Source organism: Bubalus bubalis, chromosome 6 (genome assembly GCF_019923935.1).
Source record: "Bubalus bubalis isolate 160015118507 breed Murrah chromosome 6, NDDB_SH_1, whole genome shotgun sequence".
In the NCBI taxonomy this organism is placed as follows: domain Eukaryota; kingdom Metazoa; phylum Chordata; class Mammalia; order Artiodactyla; family Bovidae; genus Bubalus; species Bubalus bubalis.
Genome location: NC_059162.1, coordinates 115558839 through 115583477, shown reverse-complemented (window position 1 = coordinate 115583477; position 24639 = coordinate 115558839). Strand labels below are relative to the sequence as shown.

At 43.3% G+C, this 24639-nt stretch overlaps 1 protein-coding gene across 1 annotated transcript in view; it reads left to right on the top strand.

The window, feature by feature from the left end:
* Positions 1–24639, top strand: part of IQCA1 (IQ motif containing with AAA domain 1) — a 184264-nt gene that overhangs the window by 17355 nt on the left and 142270 nt on the right. The window contains exons 4-5 of the mRNA XM_044945334.1: positions 1413–1604; positions 4740–4811. Coding sequence (XP_044801269.1) covers positions 1413–1604; positions 4740–4811 — 264 coding nt within the window. The remainder of the gene's footprint in view (positions 1–1412; positions 1605–4739; positions 4812–24639) is intronic.

Below are 24639 nucleotides of genomic sequence, written 5' to 3'. Positions count from 1 at the left end.
GAATTTTCCAGGCAACAGTACTGGTGTGGGTTGCCCTTCCCTTCTCCAGTGGATCTTCCTGACCCAGGGATTAGACGAGGGTCTCTCACACTGCAGGCAGATTCTTTAGCATCTAAGCCACCAGGGAAGCCCTTTACAGATGAATATTTGGCTGCGTTGGGTATTAGTTGCAGCACTCGTGATCTTTAGTTGCTACAGTTGGGATCTTAGTTCCTTGACCAGGAATCAAACCCAGGCCCTGCTTTGGGAGTGTGAAGTCTTAGCCGCTGGGCCAGCAGGGAAGTCCCCAGCCTTGGTCACAGTAATACTTGTCTTGGCCATTGCCTTGTGAATTGGATGAGAAAGCACGTGGAAAGCATTTCTGGCATCTATAGGTCCTCAATAAATGGCCCTTCCCTCCCTTTCTTGCCACTTTCTCTGCATTCCCCGCCGCCACCCCCGTTACACGGAGAAGTGACCATCCTGAGGAGCGGTGGCCCAGGGGATGAGCTACAGCACCTGCCCGTGGGCTGCACTCTCCTGCCCGCACCCACGTGTGGCCGTTGCTGCCCCCTGAGGCCTGGGCAAGGGCTCAGCCCATGATTGAGTGGTTTTTGGATTCAAACAGCCTCTTCCTTCTGTCTCTGTCCAGGCAGGAGGCTTGGGTGAAGCCACACCAGGTCCACAGCTTCGCCCTCCCTCCTGGGACGACAGAGGGCCTCAGGCCTGAGCCCATGCAGGGCCCCAGACGCACCCCCCACCAGCAGCAGCCTTGCTCTCATCCCTGTCCTCGAAAAGCTGCACTGCCCCTCCCTGACTCTGGCCAAACTTCCCCCACGTGAGATCTCCAGAGACAGCATTCTTGAGCAGTTCCCACCATGGTTAGATGTTTTAAAGGACAAATATGGAGGTGCTGGGAGAGCTTTCTCTTACAAAGTTAAATGCTTCTGAAATGGTCCAAAGATTAGTTTCACATTCACTAGATGGTTCTGTAATTGATTTTAAAGCCAGCATTTGGCTTCGTCTATATTTCGCATTTTAAATTCTCATAGTAGATCTATATTTTTAATTTCTACTATGAAGTTAATGGAACATTGGTAGCCATTTCAGGTTGATTTTGATCCGTTTTCATTGGCATCCCTCGTATAGTCTGCTGCCAACCTAAAACATTGTGGAGCTAATTAGTATTTCGTTCAAAATGGTAGAGGAAGGCTTAACAGATCCTTACATACAAGCTCACAGTGTGAACATGACATATTATCAAAATATGCGTGTGCTTGGGAAAAAAATGATTCGTATTGAATGGCTACAATTCTCTCAGTAGTTTGGAGACTCTTAGCAGGGTGGTGTTAGAAGTAAGCATGTGATATTTCTGGAATCAGTTAAGGTCGTGAGCGTGTTTAAACATTGATTTATCTTAAATGTTTTTGCAGAAATACCAAGTAAAGCCTATGCCCCTAGAAGAGGCTGTTAAATTGATCCAGATTGCCGAGAGGGCACGGCAAGGGCGCCTGAGAGCCATGTTCATGAAGCAGATCTACCTGCAGGAATACAGAGCCAAGCAAGCCAGGTTACTCGGTGATAAAGTGGCGGATGTGAGCGCCGCTGCGCTGAGAATCCAGAAGGTGTGACCATGGGGGACAAGGTGGAGATGCAGACCGGGGGTGGGGCTGAGCGCCGGAACTCAACATTCCCAAGTCCCACCTCTAGCAGAAGAGTGGCAGCGACAGTGTCCGTCACTCAGTCGTGTCCAACTCTGCAGCCCCACAGACTGTAGCTCACCAGGCTCCTCTGTCCATGGAATTCTCCAGCCAAGAATACTGGAGTGGGTTGCTATTTCCTCTTCCGAGGGATCTTCCTCACTCAGGGATCGAACCCAGGTCTCCTGCATTGCAGGCAAATTGTTTACGGTCTGAGCCACCAGAGAAGCCTTTAGTAGAACTGGACTAAATTCCAGAAAAGACTGTTTTATCCTGGGGAAACTGTTGAGCATGCTTGGTTATGTTTTTTTCAAATTGCATTATAAATAGGTCTGAAACTCAGGACCTTTTATGGATGTATTTTTAAAAATCATCTATAAGTTTCGGAGGCAGTATTGCTATACAAGTCCTCACTGAATTTTTAAAACTGCATTTACACACAGACATGTGATTATAGAAGGGAGCAGGGTTAACACCTAGGAGCTTACAGAAGCGGGTGCCATTCACGTAAGCCTCAGGGAACACCACGGATGACCACACGTGGATGCTCCTTTCAGAAGGAGCCCTGGAAATTTCCTTGCCTTTGTCAGATGACCCTCTTGATTTATACTCCCATCTTTTTTCAAATTGTGACTGAGGTTGCTCATGGAAAAATGAAGAAAACTGCAGCTCGATACAAATGAGAATCAGATTGGCAAGAAAGCGAGTATAAGGACATAAAGGGGAGCCAGAAGCTCAGAGCTCTTGTCCCCAATTGTGTTTGAATGGGAATTGGGAGGGGGCTGAGGAGAGGCAGAAAAAGACTACTTTCTTTCAAGTTTCTGTGGGGACATAAAGTCTTTTTTAATTTACTTTATTGAAATATAGTTGATTTACAATGTTTTGTTAATTTTTACTGTACAGCAAAGTGATTCAGCTGTGTGTGTGTTTGTATACATATGTGTGTGTGTATACTTTTTCATATTTTCCATTATGGATTATCAGAGGGTGGTGAATATGCTTTCCTATGCTCTACAGTAGGAGCTTGTTGTTATCCATCCTATATATGAAAAGGGTCCTGATGAACCTATTTGCAGAGTAGGAGTAGAGACGCAGACACAGAGAGTGGGCTTGGGGACACAGTGTGGGGGAGAGGGCGGGGTGAACTGAGAGTGTGGCACTGACGAGTGTACACTTGTTTAGTCGCTCAGTCGTGTCCGACTCTGTGTGACCCTGTGGACTGTAGCCCGCCAGGCTCCTCCGTCCATGGGGTTTCCCAGGCAAGAGCACTGGAGTGGGGTGCCATTTCCTTCTCCCATGTATACGATACTATGTGTAAAATAGTAGGAAGTTGCTCTATAACACAGGGAGCTCAGCCCACTGCTCTGTGATGACCTAGAGGGGTGGGATCTGTGAGGGAGGGCCAGAGAAAGGGGACACATGGATACATACGGCTGATGGACGTTGTTGTATGGCAGAAATCAGCACAACATTGTAAATCAATTGTCCTCCAATTGAAAATTTTAAAAAGACAGTAAAAATAATAATAGCTGCCTCTCCCACCAGCTCCCACTCCGTTTTTTTTCCAGCCGCACTTGGCAGCTGAATGTCTGTCCTCTATGGGGTTTGAAGTTTCTGGGATATGGGATATGGGATACACATCTGAGTTCAGAGCTTGAGTTGTACAATTCTTGGATGTTACTCGGTAATATTTCTCCACGGTACAGTGGAAATCTTGTAAAACCATGAAGTACCACCCTCAGATTTAGTCCCAATCCTGCAATCCAGGAGTTTCTCTTGAAGAAATACAGGTATAGGAATCTCACCATAAAAAAAAAAAAACAAACACTATAGGCTATTTCTTTATGTTCTCCAGATTTGTGGCCATATATTTGACATGTCACCCTGCTTAACTTTGCAATGTATGACATCATGGTTAGATATATATGTGCATTTCATGAGGATGACCACAGTAATTGGTCACACTTAACACACCCATCACCTCGCATGAACGCCGTTTTTCCTTACACTGAGAGCGTTTGGGGTCTACTCCCCTAGCAGCTTGCAGGTATAAGATACAGTATTGTTCACTGAGTCACCATACCATACATTCTGCATTCCCAGAACTTGTTCACTTTATAACTGGTCCTTTGACCACCTTCACCTGTCTCCCTCACCTGCCCAACCCCTGGCAGCCACAAAAACTACTCTGTTTCTATACACTCGGTATTTTTAGATTCCACATGTAAGTGAAACCGTAAATTGCTTGTCTTCTTACAACTTATTTCTCTTAACATCATGCCCTCAAAATTCATCCATGTTGTCGCAAATGAGAACTTCCTTCTCTTTGTGGCTTCATTGTATGTATAAACCAGGGTTTCTTTATATACTCGTCCATCAACAGACGAGTTGTTTCCGTGTCTCGGCTCTTGTGAATGGTGCTGCAGTGAGCACTGGTGTGCATGTATCTCTTCAAGTCAGTGTTTGCCTTTTCTTCCAACAAATACTCAGGAGTGGAATTTCTGGAGCACACAGCAGTTGTTTTTAATTTTTTGAGCACTCTGCTTACTGCTTTCCATAGCGGCTGTACCCAGTTCCATGCCCACCAACCATACTGGAAGCTTCCCTTATCTTCACATCCTCTCTGACACTTGTTATCTCTTGTCTTTTCGATAACATCCATCCTAACAGGTGCGAGGCTGTCACTGGGTCAGCTGTGGGCTCTGCAGTTGCGACCAGGGTCTTGGATAAGGGTGGATCCTCTTTTGTCCCTGGGTGGACAGAACTGCCTTAGTCCTCCTTGTTTAATAGGGGATATTGGGACAAGGTTCTTCATCAGGGTCCACAATTGGGTCCTCCGACAGTGGACAGTGGTATAGGCCACTTCTATGATTCATTCTTTCTTTAAAAATGTCACTGTGATCACAGAAGGAAAAGCGCTCCATCAACACAGACACGTGGGCAACCTTGAGTGCATCATCATTGCGTCATTTGGCATGTGCGGGTTATGTGGGAGAAATGGCATGACCATGTTTGATCTACCTTTATGTATTAAACAAGCAAGCATTTCTTTGTCTTTAGGTTTGGCGAGGTTTCCATCAGTGCAAGAGAACCGAAAGACAGAGACAAGAGGAGATGATATTTCTGGGTATGGTAAGTTTTCTTGTAGACAAGATCAGCATCTGGTTCTCTTAAAGACCAAGGAATCTGTAAGACTCGTGTCCTCCTTAGGGAGCGTTTGAGAAAAGAAAGGAAAGCAACATACATGACCGGTGATGTAAGAGAATGGAATCCCGTGTATCATCTAGAAGGCTCCCTGGGGAGGGGAGGGGTTCTGGAGACACAGGATCGTGTCTGTTTGGACGTCTGTTGGGGTACGTGTGCTGCTCTGAAGCGGGGACAAGCTGTGAGCTGCTCACCAGTGTCAGCTGTGGCCTCCACTCTGTTAATATCTGTTAGTATTCATGACCAGGAGAATGGGTTTGCCCCAATATAACTGCCTTCTCCTGGGTGATGTCCATCAAGTGAAGTGAAGTGAAAGTCCACTCAGTCGTGTCTGACTCTTTGCGACCCCAAGGACTGTAGCCCGCCAGGCTCCTCAGTCTATGGGGATTCTCCAGGCAAGAGTACTGGAGGGGGTTGCCATTCCCTTCTCCAGGGGGTCTGGAGATTACTGAATCAAGAGTTGAATGGATATATTCCTTAGTTATTACCACAAATTTAGCAGCTTCAACAGCACAACCCTGCTCCCTCAGTCTCTGTGGGTCAGGGGTCTGGGCTTGGCTGAGTCCTTTGCTCAAGGGCTCATAGGCGGCAGTCTGGGTGTTGGCTGGGGATGGAGTCTCACCTGAGGTTCAATGGGGAAAGAAACAGTGCCCGAGCTTGTGTGGTTGTGGGCCAGATTCAGTTCCTGGTGGGATGCCAGGCTGAATGCCTCAGTTTTTTCCTAGTTGTTAGCTGGAAGTGGCCCCCAGCCCCTTGCCATGTGGACTGTCCACGTGGCAGCTTGGTGGGGTGGGGAGCTGCTTCCAGCCCCATGGGAGGATCACGAAAGTGGTGTGTATCAGCTTTGCCCTGACAGTGAAAGTGAAAGGCGCTCAGTCGTGTCGAACTCTTTGCGACCCCGTGGACTATGGGGTCCATGGAATTCTCCAGGCCAGAATACTGGAGTGGGTAGCCTTTCCCTTCTCCAGGGGATCTTCCAATCCCAGGTCTCCCACATTGCGGGTAGATTCTTTACCAACTGAGCCACAAGGGAAGCCCAAGAATACTGGAGTGGGTAGCCTATCCCTTCTCCAGCGGATCTTCCCGACCCTGGAATTGAACCGGGGTCTCCTGCATTGAAGGCGGATTCTTTACCAACTGAGCTATGAGGGAAGCTTTGCCCTAGTCCGATGGTAATCAGGGAGTTGTAGGGTCCACTCTGTGTTTTTTATGACAATAGTGATGAAAGTCATGGAGCAATGGCCTGAGTGTGGGACCAAATGCTACTTTTTCTATATACAGTAATGTCACTGGTAAGATCTTTTCATTTACTTTAAATCCTAAAACCTCAGAAAATGTAAACAGTCTCAGCTTTGGTTGATCGCAGAACCCACTCTCTACTCTTGCATCACTTTTGTCATGATCTGTCTAAATGCCAGGTGATGCGATAAATCATTTCAGGATAGCATGCATTTTCCTCTGGGAGAAGGAAATGTCAGCCCACCCCAGTATTCTTGCCTGGAGAATCCCATGGACAGAGGAGCCTGGTGGGCTACAGTTCATAGGATCGCACAGAGTCGGACTGAAATGACTCAGCACGCACACAAGTTTTCCTCTGACCCTGCATCCTGACTGCTCCACCTGCTCATTGGCCCCATGCATCATCTGTTGTCAGCACAGGATGGAAAACAGGTGTTATTTTGCTTGAGGAAGAGATTCACCGCCGTGGTGCCAACACCTGGAAGAGTATCTTTCCCTGGTGAAGGGGCGTGTGCCCACCGCACCTGTGTGCAGAGTCTCAGTTGTGGTGTCCAACCTTTACTGTCTCAAAGAATATGGTGACTCATCCCAGAGGGGCGTATGTGATTCAAGAAGTACCCTGATTTTATCACCTGCATTCTTGATTTCCCTTTCATCTTTGATTTTCAAAAACGAGTCGACATTTCTGTGGGGGACTGAGGGCCCCTGGGATCGCAGCTCCTCTTCCGTTTCTTGGTTGGTGGGGCACTGCGAGCATCAAACTGGTGAGTCACTGCCAGCTGTTACAGATCTTTATGATTTTAAGGCGGTGCTGGGTGGAATATTATTCAGCCATTAAAAGAGGGAAATCTTGATACACGCTACAACAGGGATGAACTCTGAGGGTGTTATGCTAAGTGAGACAGACCAGTCACAAAAAGACAAATGCCTCACGCTTCCATCTTTATAGGGGACCTAAAGTTGTCAGACCCATAGAAACGGGAACTATAAGGGTGGATGCCAAGGGGCATGGTGGAGGGAAGCCAGCAGTTGTTCAATGGGTATAAATTTTCAGTTTGGAAAATAAAAAAGTCTCTCCGAATCTATTGCACAGCAACGTGAATATACTCAACACTACTGAATGGTTTACTTACAAATGGTAAAGGTAACACATCTTATGTTACGTGTTTTTCACCTCAGTTAAAAAAATTTTTTTAGCTCCCTGAAACATTGAAATGTATACTGAAATGGTTTTATATGAATCATGACTATTCTGTTAATACATGTCAAAAAACTACATGTTAAAAATTTAATGAGACACTGTATTTCCTTGAATCTAAGATTTCATTCATTATAGGATACATCATGATGGAAAGTGAAAGAAAATGTTTGGGCAAATAAAACACCTCCCTTCAAAACACCTCCCTTTTTGTAATACGTATATCCCTAATTTCAGATATGTTAAACTGTGAAAAATGTATAGCTTAGAACTGGTAACAGAGGCAAGTTTTATCAGTCTTATTGGGGAGGGAGGTTTTTTCAAGTTATAATTATATTGGATGAGTTAATATTGTTAAACGACCATACTCTCTCTCTCTCTTCAGTTGCTAAGCTGTGTCCAACTCTTGCGACCCCATGGACTGTAGCCCACCAGGCTCCTCTGTCCATGGGATCCTCCAGGCAAGAATAGTGGCATGGGTTGCCGTTTCCTTCTCCAGCGACCATACTACACAAGGCAGGTTATAGACCTGGTGTGAACACTGTACACTCAGTTGCTTCAGTCCAGTCTGACTCTTTGTGACCCTATGGACTGCAGTCTGCCAGGCTCCTCAGTCCATGAGATTCTCCAGGCAAGAATACTGGAGCTGGTTGCCATACCCTCCTCAGATTCAGTGTTCAGTTCAGTTCAGTCGCTCAGTCGTGTCTGACTCTTTGCGACCCCATGAATCGCAGCACGTCAGGCCTCCCTGTCCATCACCAACTCCCGGAGTTCACTCAAGCTCATGTCCATCGAGTTGGTGATGCCATCCAGCCATCTCATCCTCTGTCGTCCCCTTCTCCTCCTTCCCCCAATCCCTCCCGGCATCACAGTCTTTTCCAATGAGTCAACTCTTCGCATGAGGTGGCCAAAGTACTGGAGTTTAAGCTTTAGCATCATTCCTTCCAAAGAACACCCAGGGCTGATCTCCTTTAGAATGGACTGGTTGGATTTCCTTGCAGTCCAAGGGACTCTCGGGAGTCTTCTCCAACACCACAGTTCAAAAGCATCAATTCTTTGGCACTCAGCTTTCTTCACACTCCAACTCTCACATCTGTACATGACCACTGGAAAACCATAGGCTTGACTAGATGGACCTTTGTTGTGTAATCCCTATCAAATTACCAATGGCATTTTTCATAGAACTAGGACAAAAGTTTTTTTAATTTGTATGGGATCACAGAAGACCTTAAATAACCAAAGCAATCTTGAGAAGGAAAAACAGAGCTAGAGGTATCAGACTTCCTGATTTCGGACTGTACTACAAAGCTACTATAATCAAAACAGTATGGTACTGGCACAAAAAAAGACACATAAGTCAACAGAACAGTATAGAAAGCCCAGAAAGAAACCCATTAATTGACCATGGTCAATTAATCTATGACAAGGAGGCCAGAGTATAAATGGAGAAAAGACAGTCTCTTCAATAAGTAGTGCTGAAAAAACTGGACAGCTACACGTAAAGAATGAAATTAGAACATTCAAAATATCTGCCTACCAGTGCAGGAGACACAGAAGATGTGGGTTCAATCGCTGGGTTAGGAAGATCTCCTAAAGAAGGAAATGGCAACCTGCTCCAGTATTCTTGCCTGGAGAATCCTTTGGACAGAGGAGCCTGGCGGGCTACAGTCCATGGGGTTGCAGAGAGTCAGACACAACTGAAGCAACTGAGCACCCACATACTAACACCATATACAAAAATAAGCTCAAAATGGATTAAAGACTGAAATGTAAAATCAAGTTATAATTACTGATAAGAGTGTGATGAGGTGTTTATTCTCATACATGGTGAGTTAAACTGATTCAGCTTTTCTGAAAGAGGCAACACGATCATGAAAATATATGCTTTCCTCCAGTTCTATTTCTATCTTAAGTAAATCATCAGAAATAAAGGTTTATGTGCATAGACATTTCCTACAGTGTTGTTTTTATTAACGAAAAGTTGGAAATAATCCTAGTGTTCTAGAGTAGGGATGGAGTTAAATGATTTATGGTGGACTTAGATTAAAGTAATGATATGCCACCATTAACAAAATGTTTATGACTTATTTCTGATGTGAAAATGCTCAGAGTGAAAATACAGGATTTAGAATTACACATATAATATGAGTTAAACTAAATATGTAATGTATATCTATGCACACAAAAAATAAAGTTTAAGTCATGCTCCTCCTAAATGTCAGGACTTTGAAAGTTTTTTGTTTTGATTGTATTTTCCAAACTGTTTAAATTTTACTGCATTAACTGGGAAAAGACACATATTTAAAAATAAAAGCAAATGGCCAAAGAATATTATCAAATTTTTCTTTTCAGATCTCTGAATTGTTTGATATATATACATAGGTGGACAGGTAATGATACAAAATTATTTCTCTGTTCCACTCATTAGAGAAACACAGATAAGAGATGTACTGATAAAAACAGTGGTTATCTCCAATTTTCTACTTCAGAAATTAAGCTAGCAGTCAGAAGATTCAATCTAAGATAATCTAAGTTTAACATGAAATTTTATATAAGAAGCACTTTTGACTTAACCATTTCCGTTTAATTTAATTCAGCCAACATTTACTAAAAACCTACGTGTAGTACACCAGAAACTTAGAGAATGGCCAAATGCTATTTTTCCATGGTAAAGTCTTAATGGCTTACACTGATACCAAATAAAGATAGAATTGCTTGTTTTTCATTGTGATTTTTCTGTTTTACTTTGCCGTTTATATTTGCTCAGCTTACATAAAATAAGTCTGTTTTAATTTCTCAGCGATACAGAGTTTGGGCAGTGGAAACAGGACAGCGTGTCTGTTTTGTATTACATGTGACTTTCTCCAGTTTGCGTTTCCTCCAAGCATGTCTTCTCTTGGTGTCACGTGTTCTATGAAATTGTACACCGTTGAGAAATGTATGGATCCAATTTTTAAAAAGAATGGTATCTTCTGTTGGCTGGCTGATAACCATAAAAATCCATTACCCCAAATCCTAGGAATGTTTTCAATTAAGTCTATTTTCCACTATATCACTAATTAAGATAGTGTCTACTCATTTTAAAATTTCATTTTTCCATTATTTTATTTTGTTTTCTCAATATAGAAACTGTTGCCTTCTCTGATTAAAACAGTGTTTATATCTTTGTGGGAAGCCTGGCATATTTCCAGGGGTGACTATTTAGTAACTGAATCCAGAATTAGAGCAAAAGACATCATTATGTCCTTAGTTCCTGACCAAATGTTGCCTTTACCATTGCCATATAAATTATTTTTTGATATTGCCATTTAAAATATTTATATTCTAAAATCTACAAAGGAAAATAAATAGCACTCTAAAAATTCATGTGCAGTTATTTTAATTGGCAGAGCCAATGGAGTGGATCAAGGAGGAAACTTAATGAATGTAATACATTTTCTTCTGTGGATCCCTTTGAAATAATGTGTCCTACTGCCATGACCATGGTGTATTTTATGTTACCCTGAAGCTATCAATGTTTGCATTATAATAAAGAACACTAGGGGACACTTATTATAGAGGAGGAACTGACACTTCGAAATACATCAGCTAAATCCTCAAAACACCATAAAACCCTGCTCATTTTCAAATTCTAACATGAAACAAGCTACATTATAGATGATTTTTTGGTCAATAAATTGGACGTCTTTCTTATTAACAAATCCCCAGGTAGGAGTTTGGGCCCCCAGTGAATGCTCCGGAAAGGCAGCTCTCTCCAGGGGCTCCCTTGGTCTCCTGTCCTCAGAACTTCCAGGCTCCTCTTTGGGAACTGCTGTCAGAGCCAAAATGAACCAAGAACCAAAATGAAATGGTCTTTACGATTAAACTTGGATTTCAACCCCAAACCACAGTATCCAGCTTGGTTCTGTGCCATATGCATCATATTTGGCTCCAAATGACCTTTGGTTGTTTTCTAGATGTAAATGTACTAAAAAACAGATTTGCTCTGATATATGGGGATTTGTTTTGCTTTGTTTTGTTGTTCAGTTGCTAAGTCACATCCAACTCTTTGCAACCCCACGGACTGCAGCACCCCAGGCTTCCCTGTCCTCTCCTCTCTCCCAGAGTTTACTCAAACTCATGCCCATTGAGTCGGTGATGCCATCTAACCATCTCATCCTCTGTCACTCCCTTCTCCTGCAATCAATCTTTCCCAGCATCAGGGTCTTTTCCAATGAGTCGGCTATTCGCATCAAGTGGTCAAAGTATTGGAGCTTCAGCATCAGTCCTTCCAGTGAATATTCAGGGTTGATTCCTTTAGCATTGACTGGTTGGATCTCCTTACAGTCCAAGGGGCTCTCAAGAGTCTTCTCCAACACCACAGTTCAAAAGCATCAATTCTTCAGCACTCAGCCTTCTTCATGGCCCAACTCTCACATCCATACATGACTACTGAAAAACAACTCTCACATCCATACAAAGACTATGCAGAACTTTGTCAGCAAAGTGATGTCTCAACTTTTTAATTAGTTTCGTTTTAGTTTTTAAATGCAAAAAAAAAGTGTGTGTGTGTATATATATATATGCAAAAAAAAGTATATATATGTATATGTTCCCTAAGTGTCTGGGGGCAGCAGCATCTTAGAAATGAATGCATATCTCTGCAGGCTTTGAAGGGTTGCTCAGCCAGATGGATGAAGAGACAGGCATCTTGGTGGGCCCTCGGCCATGTAGGGCGGAGGTGGGGACACTTTGAGCCACACACTCACCTGCCCTCCGAGGCTCTGTTTCTCCTTCTGTAGAAAAAGGATGTTGCCACCTATTTCGCAGAGCTGTTAGAAGGGCTTCCGGACCCAGCCTGGAGCTTGGACAGGTTGCCTTCAAGAAATGGTGGCTGATGTTTATCATCTTGGAGAATTACATTACACTGTCATAATGACAGAATGATTTTGTGCAAAGGATGACTGTCAGGACCCGTGATGACTTTTCTATGTAACAAAACACAAAATATTTCAAAACAAGTCATTGCCTAACAACATACGCATGGCACTGATTTCAAAATAGAAACTTTTTTGGCCCTTGTTTTGTGCTGTTCATGTTATAGACCTGAGTTCTTGGCCTTCTTAATCGATAGAAATTGATAAGGGAGGAGGAGAAGTTCAGGCAAGGCTTTTTTGGGGCCCCTTGCTCACTCCCAGGGTGGGGGTAGGGGGTGTGAGCTGGTTCCTTATAGGGGGTGAGGGTAGGGGTGTGTCCAAGGATCGGGCTGGAGGGATGGCCTAGGTGGCTTGCCAACCCCTAAGGTGGTGGTATGTGCAGGAAACATGCCCCCAGAACCTTGCTTTTGCTCTCTCTCATCTCCTCAGAGTGTCAGGCTTCCCAGGTGTTCAATTCAGTTCAGTTGTTCCCTACTCTTTGTGACCCCATGGACACAGCACACCAGGCTTCCCTGTCTATCAGTAACTCCTGGAGCGTGCCCAAACTCATGTCCATCGAGTCTGTGATGCCATCCAACCATCTCATCCTCTCATCCCCTTCTCCTCCTGCCTTCAGTCTCTCCCAGCATCAGGGCCTTTTCCAATGAATCACTTCTTCACATCAGGTGGCCAAAGTATTGGAGCTTCAGCATCAGTCCTTCCAACAAATATTCAGGACTGATTGCCTTTAGGATTGACTGGTTTGATCTCGTTGTAGTTCACGGGACTCTCAAGAGTCTTCTCCAACACCACAGTGGTAAAGGAGACGCAGTGCAGGAGATGCAGGTTCGATCCCTGGGTTGGGAACGGAAATGGAGAAGGAAATAGCCACTCCAGCGTTCTTGCCTGGAGAATTCCGTGGACAGAGGAGCCTGGTGTGCTGCTGTCCATGGGGTTGCAAGAAGAGTCAGACAGGATTTATCAACTAAACAACAACCTCAGAGTGGCAGTTGGGTGTTTGGTCTTTCTGTATCTTGTTGTTTGTAACTGACCACAACTGTACACGCACACAGTTATTTTTAGTCCCTTATAGTTTCTTTGTGTTTTGTTGCTGGAGGAGACTTGTCCAGGTGTTAGCACTGCAGCAAAGGGTCCCAGGTCCCAGCCTGTCTCATTCAGATTTATGAACTTGAAATTAGTCTGTTAAAAGTTTGATCTGGAAAAGCAGTGCCGTTGGAAAGCCCACAGGGCCCCAGTCTTAATGCAGCTGCAGAGGGAGAATTCAGGAGATCCCTGGGGCAGTGGGTACCGCCCACCATGTACTGTGTATGTTACTCCAGGAAGATATTTACAAAGCAGGGAAAGCAGTGATGCTGATACAGGCGTGCGTGGAAGGCTGTTAGATTGAGCAGGGGGATGAGCATGGGGAGGACGCTCTGAATAACCTTGTGACTTAGAAGTCCAGCTCAGGAGGCTTTGGGGGGAAAAAAATCACTATTTTCTGTTAAATAGGATTTTACAGTCTGGTTAACTGGGAACCTTTAGTTTTTTTCTTATTTCACTGAAGTGTGATTGGCATGCAGGATCGTACTACTTTAAGGTGTGCATCATAGCGATTTGACGTTTATACGTGTTTAGAAATGGTCACCCCACAAAGGTTTTACAGTGTAATTGACTACACTCCCTAGGCCTTACAGTTCAGCCCTGTGACTTACTATTCTGTAACTGGAAGTTTGTATCTCTTTATCGCTTTTGCCCATTTCTCTCACCCTGTCCGTCTTCCCTCTGGCCACGGCCACTTTGTCCTCTGTTAACGAGGAGTCTGTTTTGATGTTCGTGTGTTTTGATTTTTAGATTCTGCATATAAATGAAATCATATGCTATTTGCCTTTCTTTGTCTAACTTATTTCACTTAGCATATTACTCTCCAGGTCCATTCCTGTTGCCACAAATGGCAAGACTTCGTTCTTTTGTATGGCTGAGTAATATTCTACTGTGCGTGTATGTTGTATATATTCATCATCTGTATTCATTTATCTATTGCGTGGACCCTTAGGTTGCTTCTGTATGTCAACTATTACAAATAATGCGTCAGTGAACATATATCTTTTTGAATGTTTTTGTTTTCTTCAGATCAGTACCCAAATGAGATTGCTGGATTGTATGGTAGTTCTGTTTTTAATTTTTTTGAGAAATCTGCCCACTTTTTCATAGTGGCTGCACCAGTTTACATTCCAACATTGTACAAGGATTCCCATTTCTCCACATCCTCACTAACATTTATTATTTTTTTGTCTTTTTAATCACCAGTCAGACAGGTCTGAGGAGATATCTCATTGTGGTTTTGATTTTGATTTCCCTGACAGTTAGTGATGTTGAGCATGTTTTCATGTGTCTCTTTTGGCCATCTGTATGTCTTCTTTGGGAAAATGCCTCTTGTCATCTGCTCATTTTTTTAATCAGGCTGTTTGTTCTAGGCCATTAGATTGGATAGGTTCTTTATCTAATTTGGATATTACCCCATTTTCAGGCATATGATTTGCAGATACTACCTCCCGTTCAGCAGGTAGCCCTTTAGTTTTGTTAGTCATTTCCTTTACTGTGCAAAAGCATGTCGTTCCACTGTTTATTTTTGCTTTTGTTGCCTTTCCTTACAGTTGTTGTTCAGTCACTCAGTCGTGTCCAACTCTTCGCAACCCCATGGACTGCAGCACGCCAGGTTTCCCTGTCCTTCACTATCTCCTGGAGTTTGCTGAAACTCATGTCCATTGAGTCAGTGTTGCCTACCAATCAACTCATCCTCGGTCACCTCCTTCTCCTCTTACCCTCAATCTTCCCCAGCTTGAGGGTCTTTTCCAGTGAGTTGGCTCTTCGAATCAGGTGGTCAAAGTATTGGAGCTTCAGTTTCAGCATCAGTCCTTCCAGTGAATATTCAGGGTTGATTGTCTTTAGGGCTGACTGGTTGGACCTCCTTGCTGTTCAGGGGACTCTCAAGAGTCTTCTCCAGCACCACAGTTTAACAGCATCAATTCTTCAGCGCAGAGAGAAATCCAAAATAATATTGTTCAGACTGATGTTAAAGAGTTTATCACCTGTGTTTTCTTCTAGGAATTTTATAGTTTCAGGCCTTACATTGAAGTCTCTAATCTATTCTTGGGGCTTTCCTGGTGCCTCAGTGGTAAAGAATATGCCTGCCAATGCAGGAGACTCAGGTTCAGTCCTTGGATTGGGAAGATCCCCTGGAGAAGGAAATAGTAACCCGCTCCTTCCCTTGCAGCTCAGTTGGTGAAGAATCTGCGTGCAGTGCAGGAGACCCTAGTTTGATTCCCGGGTTGAAAAGATCTCCTAGAGAAGGGATAGGCTACCCACTCCAGTATTCTTGGGCTTCCCTTGTGACTCAGATAGTAAAGAATCTGCCTGCAATGCGGGAGACCTGTGTTCGATCCCTGGGTTGGGAAGATCCCCTGGAGAAGGAAATGGCAACCTACTTCAGTATCCTTGGCTGGAAAATCTCAAGGACAGAGGAGCCTGGTGGGCTGCAGTCCATGGGGTCAAAAAGAGTCAGGCACGACTGAGTGACTAGCACTTTACTTTAACCAGTATCCTTGCCTGGGAAATCCCATGGACAGAGAGGAGCCTGGTGGGCTGTAGTTCATGGGGTCACGAAAGAGTCAGACGAGTCTTAGCAACTAAACAACAACAACAATCCGTATTTTATTTATTCTCGCATGGTGTGAGATGGGGGTCCAGTTTCACTCTTGCCTGTGGTTGTCCAGTACTCCTGCCAGCGTCTGTTGTAGACTCTTTTCTCCATTGCATATTTGTGCCTCCTTTGTTGTAAATTAACTGGCCATATGTGCATGGGTTTATTTCCGGAAAGTATTTGCTGTTATTCTTACTCTGCTTCATTCTTGCCGCAGGCCCCCAGGACATCAGAAACTCAATGAGATAGAGGATTCTCTTCCTTTTGTCACCCAATCCCAGGGGTCTTTATCTGTATTCTAGGGCCGGACACATGCTTTTATTCATCTCAGATTTGGACCCAATACAGAGTCCACTACTGGCGAAGAGAAGGGAAGGCCAGCCCACCCCGGTTCAGGTTCTGTTTCCACCACTTACTCGCGTGTGACCTGGGGAGGCGACTTGACGTCTTGGGGCCTAAGTCTCCACATGTGCAAAGTGCAGATGGTGCTGGCACCCAGCTCCTGGATGTGAGTTAAAGAAACTAGTGCCCAAAAGCGTATGAAACAGTGTCTGACACATGAAGCGTCCCCTGTTAGTTTTTGAAACGGCTGATCGTCGTGGGTTTAAATACATCATTCATGATTCAAAATGTTTATTCCATTGCCGTTTTTGTCTGTTTAAGTTAGCCATGATCAAAATGGTTCATATCCCAGTGTGGGCAAGATTTGGGATGAAAGGCTGTTGTTTACTGCTGGGGGTGGGGGGCGCGAAATCAACCCTCGGTCTCTTACCAAGCAGCTCAGCAATGTCTGTTAAAATTACAAACGTGCAGGTTTTCAAAGTATGATCCGTGGTACCCATAAAAAGCCATTTTCACACAAAATATTTTAAGCCAGAAGAAATGCATCAGTGAAGAGATACAACAGAGCATAGAGGGTTAAGAGCAGAGACTCTAGAGATACATGCTTCAGGTCAAACCGCAGTCTGCCACTTGCTGGCTGTGTGACTCTGGACAGGTCCCTTGACCTCTCTGTACCTCAGTTTCTGCATATATAAAATGAAGGTAGTAATGGTATTCATATGTTAGGCTGCTTATTTATTGTTAGAAATAAATTAATGAATATTTGCAAACCAATCAAAATAGCATCTCAAAAACTGTAAGTGCTGTTGAAGTGTTTAAAACATTTTTAAAGACAATAGGACACAAGAGTAGCCAGTTAAGCTCCCACCACTATGCTAATCAGCTAACAGGCTCAACTGTGCTGTTCTAGCCCAGCTGCTACTTAATCAAACTTTACTAAAACTTTTAGAAATTAGATATAACAGGGTAGAAATTGCTTTAATTTTCATTGTGTTGCACCCATTGAAATTGTGGCATGGAAATCAAACCAGTCAGTCCTAAAGGAGGTCAATCCTGAATATTCATTGGAAGGACTGATGCTGAAGCTGAAGCTCCAATACTTTGGCCACCTGATGCAAAGAGCCGACTCATTGGAAAAGACCCTGATGCTGGGAAATATTGAAGGCAGGAAGAGAAGGGGATGACGGAGGATGAGATGGTTGGATGGCATCACTGACTCGATGGACACGAGTTTGAGCACATTCCGAAAGATAGTGAAGGACAGGGAAGCCTGGCATGCTACAGTCCATGGGGTCGCCGAGTCATACATGACTGAGCGACTGAAAAACAACAACAAAAATAAAGATTAACCACAACTAAAGTATAAGCAGAGGGCAAAACAAAGCTGTCAGCTCTGACTCTCCACACAGCCTTCACTCCACTTCTTCTTGCTGGGTTCGTCTTTGCGAGTAAGTGTGTTTCTATAAACACAGGTATATAATTGTAGATGTGTTACTCTGAAATGAAATGCTGAAACAAAGGGCTTATTTTTGTAAACTGGAGAACACACATACACAGGCACACACACGCATACACAACGATCTTAAAACAGACCAACTGAAGAGCAGTTTACTCCACAGCATGAGGCATTCCACGAGCAAATTAGAGCCAGAAGCGTGTGGCATGGCCGATGGGTTGATGGAGTGGCTCTGAGTGCTCCCTAACGATGCCCTCTAAGTCTGTGTCCAATAGGCAACCGGAGCTAATTAATCTCTGCACTGACTCGCAGGGCATCTGCTGGAGTGGACAGTGGACCTCTTCCTTCCCATCACTTCTCCATCCTCACCTCCCGTGACTACAGAGCATGAAAGAGAAGCAAAACCCCCAGGACCATGAGCTGCTCGAGAAAGTTGCCAGCATTAAATCACTTATTTGCGAGGCTGATGAATTGGCCAGATTGTCATTTGGACAAATGTCCATTTTATCTTACTAATTTGAAGAAGGATTTTTAAAGACAAAGCCCATCAAACATTAGATAAGCATTTTAAGTTAATGGACCATAGAGTCCTATCTCTCCACAAACCCAGGAAGCATCATCTTATGTCCTATTTTTACGGCACCATCAATTATTAATATGTATATTTTTGCTGACGGAGGACCTTGCTATAAACGTAGGTTTCGTTAACCAGTTCTGGGTCATTAACCATGGAAAGCTTGTAAATATAATGGTTTATTCACATGGGAAGCCTTCATTAAGATGCATTATTCTACAGCTGATGTATTTCCATATATAGTATATTATCATGTTCTCTATTTCCCTTTAATATTCGTAATTTATTTTTAAATGAGTTGCTGTTTATATGGCAAGTTAACAAATTTGAGTTCCATATGACCAAAGTTGCTAAAGAAGAAAAGATGTTTTAGCCCAAAGGAAAAGCTACTCATTAACATAGGACCCAAATATATTATAACCTTTAAATTCAAAAGCAACTAGAGAAAGAAACTACAAATGACCCCAAATGTATTTTTGTCAGAGAAAGTCTATCTCAAGAAACACGCATGAATACACACATATTAACAGCCCAGCATGGTGTAATAGGGGAAACACACACCCAGAGAACTCCAGAAACCTTATTGCCAGCTTATTCATTAACATATGACGGCCTGGGGGGAGGGTGGGCGGACATTAGCTGATGGACCTCAGCGTCCCCATCTGTTCAATGGGATAATCGGATCCTCACTTCTGTCTCTAAAGATGGATGTAACATCAGTGAAGAGATGTACAGCAAGAAGGTGTGGGACAGAGTGTCATGCCAAATTCAAAACTCTGGTGAGGGCAGGGAGACTTTTGTTTCATCATAGATCGTGGGTGTGTCCGAAAGTTGGCTGACCACTTTGTACAGAACCGTTGAGAGGACACCAGTCAGAGTCGCTTCACTTGCGGCTGCACTGGATCCTCACTGTGGATCGGGCCGTTTGCTGGTCGCGACTTCTCACTGCGGTGGCTGCCGCTGTTGCAGAGCACGGGCTCTGGGGTGCACGGCTCAGCAGCTGCCTCTCTCAGGCCCGGCAGTTGTGGCACGTGGGGCTCAGTTACCCCCGTCACCCCGCAGCACGACGGATCTTCCCAGACCAGGGATCAACCCGTGTCTCCTGCATTGGACGGTGGATTCATAACCACTGGACCACCAGAGAAGTCCCTTACAAATTCACTTTTAAGGATTCAAAGCGGGCAAGGCCCGGCTAAAACACAGTTTGCATGTGTTGACTGTATGGAAAAAAATCTGCTGTGATTTACCGTAAGAACAATGTAGTGTGTGGGGGGCGGGAGGGGAATGTCATATGAGTCACTGGTAAAGAATCATAACATTGACGCATGACCTTAAAACAAGTTTACACTTTCGTCAGAGACAAAGAAATCTGGGTCCTTTGTAGCAGAGATGCATTTGAACTTCTTCATAAAAACAATGGACTTTAGGAGAGATCAGATAAAAATCTCTGTGAATTATAAACTTGTATTTCATGACACCAGGAATGTAAAACATTACCTGAAAAATATAAGAATTGGTTATTTCTCTCAATGATTAGGTAAGGGAAATTCCTATCTCTTTATTTTGACACAAAATCATGACTTTGAGTTATATCTTGAAGCAAATTCAGATCACTGGTTTTTTAACATTGTTTTTTAAAATGATTCTGTAATTCTTATTCTAGATTGACTTTTAAAGTAGTTTTAGGGTTTTTTTCCTAGTCAAAAGTTGTACATTCTCATGTTCTCATTATACTAAACTTTAGACAATAGGCTCATTTTGTTAGACATTGTAATGCATATTTTTATTGAGTATTATATGTGTGATTTTCTTTTTTTTCAACTGACCTTATGTAATTAAGTGAATTCTAACAGCATCTCAATTGTGAATTCAAGTAGAGAAATGCCTCCTGGGGCTTATAAATATTTCTTGGGAATTGTGTGTGTTTGCACCTGCATACTTGCTAAATTTAATTATTTCATCCACTTGGAATTTACTTTTATATATATCTTAAATATATATATTGGCATTAGTGGTAAAGAATCCACCTGCCAATGCAGGAGACCTAAGAGACTTGGGTTCAATCCCTGAGTCAGGATTGAAGATCCCCTGGAGGAGGAAGTGGCAACCCATTCCAGTATTCTTGGCTGGAAAATTCCATGGACAGAGGAGCCTGGCGGCCAACAGTCCATGGGGTCGCAGAGTTGGACACAACTGAGCATCTGAGCACATGACCTAAAATGAGTCTTTTAAGACTATCTTTTTTCCACGTAATTGATTTAAATGTACAGTTTTGCTGATGCCTTTTGTAAATAAGGCCTTGAATTTTGTCATACACTTGTTTCACAGATTTAGAAATGACTTTCATGTCTTTCTCACATCCCTGGGACTTTCTTTACCTGGTGCAGTTTAGTTCAGTTCAATCACTCAGTCGTGTCTGACTCTTTGTGACCCCGTGGACTGCAGCACGCCAGGCCTCCCTGTCCTGGTAGCCCCTAACATCCTTGGGTTGCACCTGCTCAGATGTTGGTGCCCCTGGTGTAACGATAAAGCACAAGCAGGTGCCAGGCTCCTTGGCTGGCTTTGGGCTCCATGGACTCCTCACAGCCTAATGCTGTCCCATCCTTAGGAGAATCAGCGCCGTGTTCGCTATCACAGAAGGAGCAAGTGGCCCTGCCAAGACATAAACCAGGCATTCTGTCCCCAAACCCCCGTGCATGGCCTTGGATCACAGAAGCTAGGGGTCAGTGGCTGCCTCTGCCATCTGCCTGCTGTGTGAATTGGGGAACATTAACTAGCCTCTCTAGTTCCATTTCCTTGTTTGCTGTTGTTTTCTCCCATTTCTTTATATGATAAGAATACCTGCCTGGCTGGCTTGCTGTAAGGCCTAAAACATTGTTTCTCTCCAGTGAGTGTGCACAGCAGAAACTCAGGAAGTCATCCTGTGTCTTCCTCTGTGATTCCTCTCTTATTCCTCCCTCCTCCGTCTCTCCTTCTCTGCCTGTTCCCTTTCCTCCGCCTCCCCGCCTCACTTCTCCCCTTCCCCTCCTCCCTCCCCTTTTTCATCTCCTCCTCCCCCTCCCCTTCCTCTTCTTTCTCTTTCTCATCCTCCCTGTAGACTCTGTAGGTCCTATGGTCTCTGTCCCAGCTATTCAGGGTGGCCATTGTAGTGTGAAGCTGCCATAGACAATGTGTAAATGAATGGGGATGTCTGCATTCCAGTAAAACTTTATTCACAAAAATAATGGGCCAGGTTTGACCTGTGGGCTCTCAGTGACTAAACCATTTTCTAGAGCCAACTAGTTTTTCCTCAAACCTGATTATTATCAGAATCACTTGAAGATTTTACCAAACTGCAATATTTATTTGCTTCTACCTCACCACCAGGGTGGAACTAGGAGTCTGTACTTTTTTTAATGCTCTTCACAATTTTGAGGAAAAATGTGAACGTGGAAAAAAAGAACTCACTAGTATATCTGAGGATGTATTCCATCTGAAATAATTTCCCTGAACAAGTTCAGTTCAGTTTAGTCACTCAGTCGTGTCCAACTCTTTGTGACCCCATGGACTGCAGCATGCCAGGCTTCCCTGTCCATCACCAACTCCCGGAGCTTACTCAAACTCATGTCCATCACGTCAGTGATGCCATCCAACCATCTCATCCTCTGTCGTCCCCTTCTCCTCCCACCTTCAATCTTTCCCAGCATCAGGGTCTTTTCCAAAGAGTCAGTTCTTTGCATCAGGTGGCCAAAGTACTGGAGTTTCAGCTTCAGCATCAGTCCTTCTAATGAATAGTCAGGACTAATTTCCTTTAGGATGAACTGGTTGGATCTCCTTGCAGTCCAACTGACTCTCATGAGTCTTCTCCAACACCACACTTCAAAAGCATCAATTCTTCAGCACTCAGCTTTCTTTATAGTCCAACTCTCACATCCGTACATGACCACTGGAAAAACCATAGCCTTGACTAGATGGACCTTTGTTGACAAAGTGATGTCTCTGCTTTTTAATATGCTGTCTAGGTTGGTCATAACTTTTCTTCCAAGGAGCAAGCATCTTTTCATTTCATGGCTGCAATCACCATCTGCAGTGATTTTGGAGCCCAAAAAATAAAGTCTCTCACTGTTTCCACTGTTTCCCCATGTATTTGCCATAAGTGATGGGACTGGATGCCATGATCTTAGTTTTCTGAATGTTGAGTTTTAAGCCAACTTTTTCACTCTCCTCTTTCACCTTCATCAAGAGGCTCCTTAGTTGTTCTTCACTTTCTGTCATAAGGGCGGTGACCCTGAACAAAGTGGCTACTAAAAACAAGAAAGGAGCAAATATAAAATGAGAAAGAATTTTGGGAAGATAAAAGCATGCTCAAAAAAGCAAAGTAATAATAACCCTCCTAATATTCTAAATAATTCCAAATAATAAATGGACATAACTGAAAGCCAAATTAATTGTGAAAGATAAATCTTTTGTAGCACAGTGCAAGCAAATAAACGAGAGATGGAAAACACAAGAGAAAAGTTCAGATCAAACTGGTGATCTGCCATTTATGCAATATTTATTGCAGGAGGAGAAATGGAGATAAATAACAGAAGGAAAATTTACAGAGGGAACGACATAATTCTTTTTTTTAGTAAACATCTCTTCATTTTACTTAGTCATTTTGGCCACGCCAGGTGGCGTGCAACATCTTAGTTCCCTGACCAGAGATCCAACCAGTGCATTGGAAGCACAGGGTCTTTAACCACTGGACTATCAGGGAAGTCCCAAGAAGTAATTCTTTATATTGAATTGACCCACCAAATGGAGAATGTGATGCATGAAGAAATGCACTCACCTAGATTCATTGTGATGAACTTTCAAAAGTCTGTAAAGCATCCTAAGAGCAGAAAAGCTTATCTACAAAGCAGCAGTCATTAAAGTCCCAACAAGCTAGTTCCTGGCAGCTCTGCCTGTTACAAGTCTTCTCCAAGGTTGCTAGTAAACTGCCATTGGAGGGGGAGGGACCAAATAAAGACGTTTTAGAAATGCAAGTACTTAGAGTATTTATGGCTGACTATATCCACCCTGAAAGTTACACTCAAGGACATGCTTCAACAAAATGAAAACTGAATAAGAGAATGAAGAGTAAATAAACCAAAACAGTGGTTAAATCTAAATAGTTACTAATTTTTAAAGTTAATCACAATCTGTGATTATAGAATAGAAGTTTGGGGGAATAAAAGTGAACACATGCAGAGCTCCTAGACTTCCTTAAAGAAATAGTAGAGATACTAATGAATTCTAGACATAGATAGAAATACAGGTGATAATTATTGTGTTTAAAAAAACTTCAGAATAACTGGCAGAAGATTAAAAATAAGATGTACAATTTATTAACCACTACATGGTAAGAATGAACAAAGCTAACTGCATAAACCCAACAAAAGGTGTTTGTTAGTGACTTAGTCATGTCTGACTCTTTGACACCCCGTGGACTGTAGCCCACCAGGCTCCTCTGTCCATGGAATTCTCCAGGCAAGAATACTGGAGTAGGTTGCCATTCCCTTCTCCACGGTGTCTTCCTGACTGAGGGATTGAACCCAGGTCTCCTGCAGGCAAATTCTTTACTGTCTGAGCCATCAAAAGACAGGAAAGGGAAAACAAGAAATTGTGTTAAAAAGTATAAGATGGCAGAATTAGCTCCAAATATTTTACTTATCTAAATGAATAATTAACTTCCTCTTTTCTGTAATTCTCAGATTGAATTTTAATACCCAGTTATATGCTGTTGAAAGGGAGAAACTTCAAACAAACTGATGCTGAAAAGTTTAAAACAAAGGAACATAAGAGATATATCAGTGTTGTTGCCCAGTTGCTCAGTCCTGTCCGACTCTTTGTGACCCCATGGACTGCAGCACACCTGGCTTCCCTGCTCTTCACCATCTCCCGGAGCTTGCTCAAACTCATGTCTATTGAGTCAGTGATGCCATCCAACCATCTCATCCTCTGTTGTCCCCTTCTCCTGCCTTCAGTCTTTCCCAGCCTCAGGGTCTTTGCAGTGAGTCAGCTCTTTGAATCAGGTGGCTAAAGTATTGGAGCTTAAACTTCAGCATCAGTCCTTCCAATGAATATTCAGGGTTGATTTCTTTTAGGAATCACCAGGGAAGTTCGTGACTGACTGGTTTGATCTCCTTGCAGTCCAAGGAACTCTCAAGAGTTTTCTCCAACACCACAATTTAAAAGCATCAGTTCTTCAGTACTCAGTTTTCTTTATGGTCCAGCTCTCACATCTGTACATGACTACTCGAAAAACCATAGCTTTGACTAGAAGGACTTTTATTGTCAAAGTAATGTCTCTACTTTTAATATGCTATCTAGGTTTGTCATAGCT